Here is a 10954-nt window from a genome sequence, read left to right on the forward strand (position 1 = left end):
AAAGCATGCCGCACTGAACGAGGGAGTAGTCATCGGTACGTGCCTGCCAAGCGTTCATAACGTCTTGTTCTGCAGGGAGAACAGGTGCGTCACCTAGCGGTGCTTGTAGGACATAATCTTTCTTGGCAGCTATGAGGATGATCCTCAGGTTCCGGACCCAGTCCGTGTAGTTGCTGCCATCGTCTTTCAGCTTGGTTTTCTCTAGGAACGCGTTGAAGTTGAGGACTACGTTGGCCATTTGATCTACAAGACATATTGTAAAAAAAAATTAGACTAAGTTCATGATAATTAAGTTCATCTAATCAAATTATTCAATGAACTCCCACTTAGATAGGCATCCCTCCAGTAATCTAAGTATAACATGATCCGAGTTAACTAGGCCGTGTCCGATCATCATGTGAGACGGACTAGTCAACATCAGTGAACATCTTCATGTTGATCGTATCTTCTATACGACTCATGCTCGACCTTTCGGTCTTCTGTGTTCCGAGGCCATGTCTGTACATGCTAGGCTCGTCAAGTCAACCTAAGTGTTTGCATGTGTAAATCTGTCTTACACCCGTTGTATGTGAACGTTGGAATCTAACACCCGATCATCACGTGGTGCTTCGAAACAACGAACTGTCACAACGGTGCACAGTTAGGGGAAACACTTTCTTGAAATTATTATGAGGGATCATATTATTTACTACCGTCGTTCTAAGTAAACAAGATGCAGAAACATGATAAACATCACATGCAATCAAATAATAATAGTGACATGATATGGCCAATATCACATAGCTCCTTTGATCTCCATCTTGGGGCTCCATGATCATCTTATCACCGGCATGACACCATGATCTCCATCATCGTGTCTCCATGAAGTTGCTCGCCAACTATTACTTCTACTACTACGGCTAACGCGTTTAGAAATAAAGTAAAGTAATTTACATGGCGTTTCTCAATGACACGCAGGTCATACAAAAAATAAAGACAACTCCTATGGCTCCTGCCGGTTGTCATACTCATCGACATGCAAGTCGTGATTCCTATTACAATAGCATGAACATCTCATACATCACATATATATCATTCATCATTCATCACAACTTTGGCCATATCACATCACAGAACACTTGCTGCAAAAACAAGTTAGACGTCCTCTAATTGTTGTTGCAAGTTTTACGTGGCTGCAATAGGGTTCTAGCAAGAACGTTTTCTTACCTACGTGAAAGCCACAACGTGATTTGTCAACTTCTATTTACCCTTCATAAGGACCCTTTTCATCGAATCCACTCCAACTAAAGTGGGAGAGACAGACACCCGCCAGCCACCTTATGCAACTTGTGCATGTTAGTCGGTGGAACAGGTCTCACGTAAGCGTACGTGTAAGGTTGGTCCGGGCCGCTTCATCCCACAATACTGCTGAAGCAAGATAAGACTAGTAGCGGCAAGAAAGTTGACAACATCTACGCCCATAACAAATTGTGTTCTACTCGTGCAAAGAGAACTACGCATAGACCTAGCTCATGATGCCACTGTTGGGGAACGTTGCAGAAAACAAAAATTTTCCTACGGTTTCACCAAGATCCATCTAGGAGTTCATCTAGCAATGAGTGATTGGATTGCATCTACATACCTTTGTAGATCACGCGCGGAAGCGTTCAAAGAACGGGCATGAGGAAGTCGTACTCGACGTGATCCAAATCACCGGAGATCCTAGCGTCGAACGGACGGCACCTCCGCGTTCAACACACGTACGGTCAGCGTAACGTCTCCTCCTTCTTGATCCAGCAAGGGGAAAGGAGAGGTTGAGGAAGATGGCTCCAGCAGCAGCACGACGGCGTGGTGGTGATGGAGCTGCAGTACTCCGGCAGGGCTTCGCCAACCTCTATGGAGGAGGAGGAAGTGTTGGAGAGGGAGAGGGAGGCACCAAAGGCAAAGGTAAGAGGTCCTCCATCCCCCCACTATATATAGGGGGGCCTAGGGGGGGCGCCGGTCCTAGGAGATGCAATCTCCTAGAGGGGCGGCGGCCAAGGGGTGGGGGGCTTGCCCCCCAAGCAAGGGGGCGCCCCCCTTTAGGGTTTCCCCCACCCTAGGCGCATGGGCCCTAGGGGAAGTGGCGCCTCAGCCCATTTTGGGCTGGATCCCTTCCCACTTCAGCCCATGGGGCCCTCCGGGATAGGTGGCCCCACCCGGTGGACCCCCGGGACCCTTCCGGTGGTCCCGGTACAATACCGGTGACCCCGAAACTTGTCCCGACGGTCGAAATAGCACTTCCTATATATAATTCTTTACCTCCGGACCATTCCGGAACTCCTCGTGACGTCCGGGATCTCATCCGGGACTCCGAACAACATTCGGGTTACTGCATATACATATCCCTACAACCCTAGCGTCACCGAACCTTAAGTGTGTAGACCCTACGGGTTCGGGAGACATGTAGACATGACCGAGATCGCTCTCCGGTCAATAACCAACAGCGGGATCTGGATACCCATGTTGGCTCCCACATGCTCCTCGATGATCTCATCGGATGAACCACGATGTCGAGGATTCAAGCAACCCCGTATACAATTCCCTTCGTCAATCGGTATGTCACTTGCCCGAGATTCGATCGTCGGTATCCCAATACCTCGTTCAATCTCGTTACCGGCAAGTCACTTTACTCGTACCGTAATGCATGATCCCGTGACCAGACACTTGGTCACTTTGAGCTCATTATGATGATGCATTACCGAGTGGTCCCAGTGATACCTCTCCGTCATACGGAGTGACAAATCCCAGTCTTGATCCGTGTCAACCCAACAGACACTTTCGGAGATACCCGTAGTATACCTTTATAGTCACCCAGTTACGTTGTGACGTTTGGTACACCCAAAGCACTCCTACGGTATTCGGGAGTTACACGATCTCATGGTCTAAGGAAAAGATACTTGACATTGGAAAACTCTAGCAAACGAACTATACGATCTTGTGCTATGTTTAGGATTGGGTCTTGTCCATCACATCATTCTCCTAATGATGTGATCTCGTTATCAATGACATCCAATGTCCATAATCAGGAAACCATGACTATCTGTTGATCAACGAGCTAGTCAACTAGAGGCTTACTAGGGACATGTTGGTGTCTATTATTCACACATGTATTACGATTTCCGGATAACACAATTATAGCATGAATAAAGACAATTATCATGAACAAGAAAATATAATAATAATGCTTTTATTATTGCCTCTAGGGCATATTTCCAACATTATGAACCATATAGTTTAGACACTTTTAATCTCAGGCAGGGCAATGGAGGAGCCCGGGGTATTCTTGGGCATTCCATGGAATACCCATGATTTGGCCCAATAAAAAATCAGATATACATATCCATTCTCCAGGCTCCAGCCCAGGCAACAGGCCACGCGAAGTCGAGCCCACGGCACGCAGCCCTCAACTCGTTCACCAGCAGGATCGACCTAGCTGCCGCTGCCGGCGTCGGCGCTGCAGCGACAACCGCACCAGCCACCAGCACGGCAGCACCTCCAGGCGTCCAGCCATCCGCAAGTCCCATTCTCTCGGCTACTCTGCTCGCGGCCTCGCGCTCGTCCCCTCGTTGGTTGTGACTGTATAGCAGCAACAGTAAATTGATTTAGAAAAGTATGCTCCTGAACCTGCAAACAACAATTAACATAGACGCTTAGGAGTATCCTAACTGCCTCACATGAGCAGCAAATAGATTACATAGATAGTTATCCTACATATGAATTTTTGTACAGGGTTATTGAGAAGAGTACGATTTCTCAAATCGGTTCGATCCTCTCCAAAGGAAGTTTCACAGTGCAAAAAAAAAAAGGTGTGAAAGAGCAGATTTAGCTGAATCGCTCCTGGGGCTTTCTACCCCAGGAAGCTTAGTGATTTAGTATACATTTACATTGTATTGCAAAAAAAATTACAATGAATATCCAACACCAAATTCCTGGCTCCGCCACTAGGGCAGGGGCATCACATCTGGTTTGGCCAACCCGATTTGTATCCCATCTTTGTTGGTTTTTGTTTGTTGAATAAAGTAAAAGCTTCGGCTAGGGCCTAGGGCGGACGGAGAGCCGCTGCCGAACCTGGTACACGATGAAGCTCCCCGATGCATGGCGCCATCCCCAACGTGTCCCCGCACCACGCCTACCCGACCGCGCCGCGAAGACCACGTGTGCGGGGCCGCTTCGCCACGTGCACAGCCACGCACTCAAACGGGTCCCACTTCAAACCACCACCTCCCACCTTCACTTATTCGCGCCTCCGCCCTTCCCAGTCTCGACGGTCAGACATCCCTCCGCTCCCGACCAGGAATCGCGCGCGAGCTCCAAATACGCAAAAACTGAAGCGCCCGCGTGCAAACCAGGGCGGCATGATGACGCGTGCGCGCTCCCGCTAAAACCTTTCTCCCGGCGTTCGGCGAGCGAGCTGAGAGCGCGACACTACGACACAGATACTCCCTGACCCATGCCGCGAACGAGCCTGCCTGAATATTCGTGAGAATTGGCGCGACAGGACAAGGTCGACCCATGGCAGGAGATCGCCGGGCTCTGTGTCTGGTCGCCGGCGCGATCCTCCTCTGCTCGTGCTTTGCTCGGGTGCTGTGCGGCGACGAGTAGGAGCAGCAGCAGGAGATTCAGAGGCTCAGGTCCAAGGTCGCGTCGCTAGGTCAGCTGCCTGCCGGTTTATTTGTTGAGCACAAGATATGAAATGTAATCGTTTCGTGTGTTCCTGCTTTGCTGGGCGAAGAAAGAATTGACAGTTGAGTTTATCTGGTTGGGTTCAGAGGACGAGGTCGGCTGGAGGAAGGAGGAGACCTCGCAGCTGGAGAGCGTCGTCAGGGAGAGGACGGCGCAGATCGCGGCGTTGGTCGGCGGGCTAGAAGCTATGCAGGTGAGGAATGTGGCAGATGATGAATCCGTGGTGAAGGCGAGCACCAACAGTGCGATGATCGAGAAGCAGGTAAGGAAATGGACCATTAATTCCAGTCTCCAGTTTCAGCAAGTAGCTAGGTAGTGATCGATATTGCAGTGGCAATCAATCCCAAATTCATATGGCAACCGAACTGACGAAGGATACAAAAGGAGAACAGATTGAGAGGCTGGGCAGTGATTTGGAAGACCAGGTTAAGAAAGGGGAGTTGTTGGAAACCCGGGCTAGCGAAGCAGAGAAAAGCCTGCTTGAGCTTGGTCAGAAGTTGGATCGTGTAAGTACAGTCATGTTGGCCGGGACAGGTTATAGTGGGTGGTTGTTGGCAGAATTCTGATGTGATTCGTGTCGTATTCAGGTTGAGAAGATAAACGCTGAGCAGAGGAAGAAAATTGAGGAGCTGGAACAAGATCTTCAGCATTCAAAAGTTGGTACACATGCAAGGAAAATACAGTAATTGAGAAGAACCCTCAACGTGCTAATTATATGCTTCATGTTCAGGATAAACTGTCTGGGGTGCAAAGACAAGCAAAATTGAAGGCTCAGGAGTTGGCAAATGTATGGGCAACTAGAAGTACAATATTTTTGCTTAGAAGTCAGTGATCTGCAGAGAACTTAACGCATGACGGCTCATTTTCAGGTTCATGGCATGTGGCTTCCGTATTGGTTCGCATCGCGCTCTGTACATTGTCAGGTATAGGTGGATCCATCCAGTAGTATGGAACTTTATGTAGATTTCGAGACTTCCATTTAGGTTTACTTGCTGCATTTGCAGGAACTAGCATCTGCCAAATGGCATCTCCATGGGAAGCCTGTGCTTGATGCTCTGTTGGAGAAAGTTTGTTTGTTTCATATGGATATTTAGTTAAATATCGTACAAGTGCTACTTGCTAGTAGTATTTCTAAATGCAACCACCACCGTTTTACAATGCCAAGTTGACAGGTTGCTAAGACGTTGGCACATGCACAAAGACTGGTGGAACCACACTTGCAGGCAACAAAAAATGTAGGCTAATGTTCTGAACCAACACTCCCCCTCACCTCTTTGTGAAACACTCTGACACGCCATCTCTTGCTTCATGAAGAAACTGGTGCCTGTTGCCAAATTTCATTTCAACTCACTGAAGAACAGCACTAAGCCGGTAGCTGCCAGGATGGCCACAGCCTATAGAGCATGCAAGGATGCCATCCAGCCATGTATGGTGAAGTCTCAAGAGTTTGCAGATCACTACTGGCAGGTGACGCTGATGCATAGCAAGCGATTTCATCTCATTGTATGCATGGTTGACCCACCTAAGTCTGATCCTGAACACGAACGGTTTCACTCTAGTAGGAATGCAGGAAGTTCTCCGAGCCACACGTCGCACGGATCGCGGCAGCGTCTGAACCTCACCTTTCGGCTGTTGAACCTTACACGAGGCCTGTCAAGTCTGTTTGGAGGCAGCTCGTTATGGCGACGAGCTTCTACCATAGTCAGGTGCAGCCTTTTTCTCCCTCAAAACATGGCACTGGCCGTATACACTTTGGGCTAAAAATTAATCGCTGTTGAAATGCAGGTTCAGAAAGGAATCAGTGGCTTCCTGGAGGACAGTGAGCTGCTGGACCAACTTTCAGCTTATAGACTTGCGTGGTGGATGGTAACTAAAATAAGTACTTTGTTTCCATAACACCGTTGGTATCACAACAAAAAAATCCACAGCACAAATTTCACCATGCTTACTGAACTCACACCTATTCGCTTCGTCGTGCGCAGGCGTCCGCCATGTTTGCGCTGCCGATGTTGTACGCCTGCAAGATCTTCTCGGCTACTGTCCGGTAAACTAACACTTCTGCTTCGATACACCCCTCCTAAACACAAGGACGGCTCAGATTAGCCCATACCTCTTCATAAGTAGGGGCATGATAGCCATTTTTTATAAACTCTTCACGTATACGCTGTACTTTTTTTTTAAATCACGTATACGCTGTACATTAACGGACGTGCACACCCTGCCGTGCTGGGCTGGCCCATTCAGCACATTCATCATTTCTTTTTTCTGAAACCGCAAAAAAAAGGTGCTTGCTACAGGTTTCGAACCTAGGCCCTTCAACAATTAGCACAGCCGCAATAACCAGCTAGGACACCGGACCTCAAGTGCTACGTAAGTTTTTTTATACTTAAAATATAACACTGGAAAAGCGCAACATTTTCTGGTTGTTTTTTCTTTTCTTTTTTTGTTTCTTAAATGCGTGAAGTTCTTATAATTCGTGATTTTTTTAATCGAAAATGACGAAAAAGTTTCAAACTCTTGAATTTTTCTTTCAAATCAGTGAACTTTGTCCCCCAAAATTGATCAGTTTTCTTCACAAATTCGTGAACTATTTCGCAAGTTGGCAATTTGTTTTTGAAAATTGTTGGTCTTTTTTATAAATTGATGGACTTTGTTTCTAAATCAATGGATTTTTTTAAAATTTTGTTAATTTTTTTTCCAAATCAATGAACTTAATTTGAATTATTGATGAACTTTTTTCAAAATCAATAAAAGAAAAGAAAAACAAAATAATATAGAAACCCATGTAAAAACTGAAGAAAAAACCAGCCCGGTTGAAAAGGAAAACCACAGTCTTTCTTTTTAGCGTTATATTTGACGCACTACAAAAGATGGAAAAAGGAAACTTAGACCATGATCAATGGAGGTGTTCGAGTAGGCGAGATGGCTCCGTCTAAGAGCACGTCGTTTCCCGACATGCTTGAAATGGCCCAAAAAAATTTCATGCCTTGTATGACCAATTCAAGGCACCATGCCAAGTTGTTTTGGTTTTCGACAAGTTTTGCATTTTCCGTAGTTTTCTCGGTAAAAAAAATGCTTGATAATGGGCGGCCGTGTCGCAACTTGCATACGTTGTCAGAAATCGTACAAACCTGGCATGGATGACTGCCATGGTCATGCCGACCTGCTTGAAAAGGTTGGGGTTATTTTAAGAATCTTCAAAAGTAGACCATGTTTAATGAAGGGTGTACAGGTTGGCTAGAAGGCTCTACCTGAGGGTGCGTTGTTTCTCAACATCCTTCGAAAGGCCTAATTTTTTCCACCTCCTTCTATGATCAAATCATGGCACCATGTCAAGTTGTTTAAGTTTTCTACAATTCTTTCGTTTTCTAGAGTTCTCTCGATGAAAACAAGCTGATAAATGGCCGGACGTGACACAACATGCATACGTTGTGGGAAATTCATTCAAACCCGGGATGGATGCCTACCATGTGCATGCCCGCCTACTGGAAAAGGTTGGGATGATTTCATGCATGTTCAAAAATAGATCATGTTCAACAGAGGGTGTTCGGGTAGGCGAGAAGGGTCCATTTGAAAGCATGTTTTTGCGGCATCCATTAACTCACCCCAAATCTTTCCATGATCTTATATTACCGGTTAAACGCACCATGCCAAGTTGTTTTGGTTTCGACAAATTTGACTTTTCCGGAGTTCTCTCGGTTAAAAAAGGTAGATAAATGGCTGGACGTGTCGCAACTTGCATATTTTCTCGGAAATCATTCAAACCTGGCATGGATCCTTACCACAGGCATGCCCCTTGCCTGCAAAAGTTGGTGTCGCTTAAAAAATGTTTAAAACTAGACCATGTTCAATGGAGGATGCACCCGGATGGAAATGACCATGGTAGGCAACCATGCTAGGTTAAACAATTTTTGACACCGTATGCAAGTTGCAACATGTTCGACCATTTTATCGGTCTTCTTCTACAAAGGAGACTCCGGAAAATGCAGAATTTGTCGAAAACCAAATGAACTTGGCATGGTGCCTTGAATTGCTCGTAAAAGGCCATGAAAAAAATCGGATCCATTTCTTCATCATTTTTGGTGGGGAAATTGGGGCCATTTCAAAGATGTTGAAAAATAAAGTGCTCTCAGATGAACCGTTCTGACCTTACCGAATAATCTCCATTCAACATGGTGTTTTCTGGACATCCTTGAAATGACCCCAACTAATAAATACAAAGGGATAAAATTGAAAACAGTAAGTGTTTTTTAAAACATTTTATAAACATTTTATATTTTTTTAAATCACTAGTTTAAAAAGTTAGTTAAAACTTGTATTTTGGTATTCAAAAAAAGAGATAAATGAATTAAAAAATAAGAAATCAAATGAAAAAATAGAAAAGAAAATAAAACGCTTAGGCCTTGGCCCAACTGGGCGACGACATTGCTCTCGTCGGGCACGTGTTGGGCCGGTCCAAGAGCTCGCGGATTTGAAAAGTTCATCAATTGTTTTAAAAATATTCATGGATTTGAATATTTTCACAGAAATTCAAAACAAAGTTCACTATGAAATTTGCAAAAAAGTTTTCTCGGTCTTGGGAACCTCGGGTTCCCATCCATTTTTTTCCTGTTTTGGGACCTTCTCAAAGGTCGTGAACCGTGTTTTTCTTTTTCTTTTTCTTTTTATCTTCTCTCCTGTTTATTTTTTTGTCTTCTTTGACTTTTCGTTTATTTTTTAAAAACTGTTCGTATTTTGACATTCTGAGCGTGTTTGAAAGGCATGGACATTTATTTTGAAATTTATGTATAAATTTAAAAAATACAAATATTACTATTTTATGAGCAAAACAGGAAAATTAGATACCCTAAAGAAAACCGTGCAAAAAAAAGAGAGAGACGTAAACTAAAGAGTGGAGGTGCTGTGTTTTTTTCATGGTGTTATGTCTCCCGCACAAGAAATGAAAAACAAGCCAAGAAAGCAAATGTGATGTGCTGTCCAGGATGGTTTGTGTTGTTACAAGTAGTGCGTGAGGGCGCTGGTTCGAATCAAGCCGAGGGCATCCATTTTTTAAAAATTAAAACTAAAAAGACGTAAATGGGCTGAGCCCATGAGGGAGGGCTGTTCGCCGGGTATCATACGAACCTACAGTGTATATATTTTCTATGTAGAAAAGTGAATACAATTTGTGAAAAGTCCATACTGCCCTTTATACGTTTTGTGAGGGGGGTGTACCGAAGCACTTCTCCTAACTAATCAAATGATCCATGTTGTTAGACCATTCATTTATTCATCATTCATAGAAGGATTCATGTTATGCATTGTTCACTTCCCTTTCCCCGAATAATCCACGGCACTTTGCCTGTTCCTGTATGCTTGTCTGCAGCAAAAAAAATCAGGCGAGAGCCGACAGAGGTGGAGGCACATCTTCGAGCCGCAAGCACGCGCGCAGGGTCGAGGAGTAGAGGGCACGGGTCGCTGTTACCCACGAGCTGTTTCTCCCCTGGTGATGTATGCTGAACGGCGGAAGCTTCCTTCGTGTAGAACTCTGATCAGAAATCGTAGACGCTACTGCAGCAGTGTAAATTATAGGCGCTAGGCAGGGGATAGTTATGATTTAGCGGCTGAGCATATGCGCGTGTATGTAGCTCTACAGTGAACTCTACGGTTCATGCTGTTGTCTGTTGATATGTATATGTATGTACACGGTGTATAAAATGGAGATTAACCACATGACACACGTGGTAAGCAATGCAAATTATTCATAAAAGTTAAGTAGAAATTACTTGTGTGGGGTAACAAGGTGAGAGTGGATCCACCATTTATGGTTGTAAAAAATTATGTTGTTTTAAAATGTTCAGTTCATTTTCTTTTTGTTTCAGGATGCATCATCATGTTTCATCATCGTACCAATTACAAAGAATACACTTGTTTCACATTCAGCTTTGTTGTTTCATTGTAACAATAAGAAAGAACACATTTGTTACGCATCAGGTTTGCTGATACACAATGAGGCATTAACATGCGCTACAGACAATGACACATTAAGACAAATTTAGGAACAAGAAAAAAATCAACTTGAAACGAGAAGGAAAATCCAAAGTAACGCTTTGCAATAAGACAAAGTAGAACAAATTGTCATGCAACCACCGACGATGGACCCATGCACGGTAGAATTGTTTTCGGGTCCCTATGTATGTCTTGCTTATAGTGATACGTAAGGAAGGCTCCTGTCAGGGGAGCGCTAAATGGGTCGGCGCATGCGCACGGG

At 44.9% G+C, this 10954-nt stretch overlaps 1 protein-coding gene across 1 annotated transcript; it reads left to right on the forward strand.

The window, feature by feature from the left end:
• The first annotated feature begins 4396 nt into the window (after positions 1-4396).
• Positions 4397-10453, forward strand: LOC125517414 (uncharacterized). The gene is made up of 13 exons (XM_087544803.1): positions 4397-4672; positions 4791-4966; positions 5097-5210; positions 5292-5360; positions 5435-5491; positions 5574-5627; positions 5709-5771; positions 5877-5939; positions 6019-6171; positions 6267-6410; positions 6490-6570; positions 6687-6748; positions 10070-10453. Exons 2-13 carry the CDS (start codon positions 4892-4894, stop codon positions 10146-10148), a joined length of 1014 nt encoding a protein of 337 aa, XP_087400929.1. The 5' UTR covers positions 4397-4672; positions 4791-4891; the 3' UTR covers positions 10149-10453.
• Positions 10454-10954: the final 501 nt, after the last annotated feature.

The sequence above is a fragment of the Triticum urartu genome, chromosome 2A (assembly GCF_056163025.1).
Source record: "Triticum urartu cultivar PI428250 chromosome 2A, HENAU_Tu73, whole genome shotgun sequence".
NCBI lineage: Eukaryota > Viridiplantae > Streptophyta > Magnoliopsida > Poales > Poaceae > Triticum > Triticum urartu.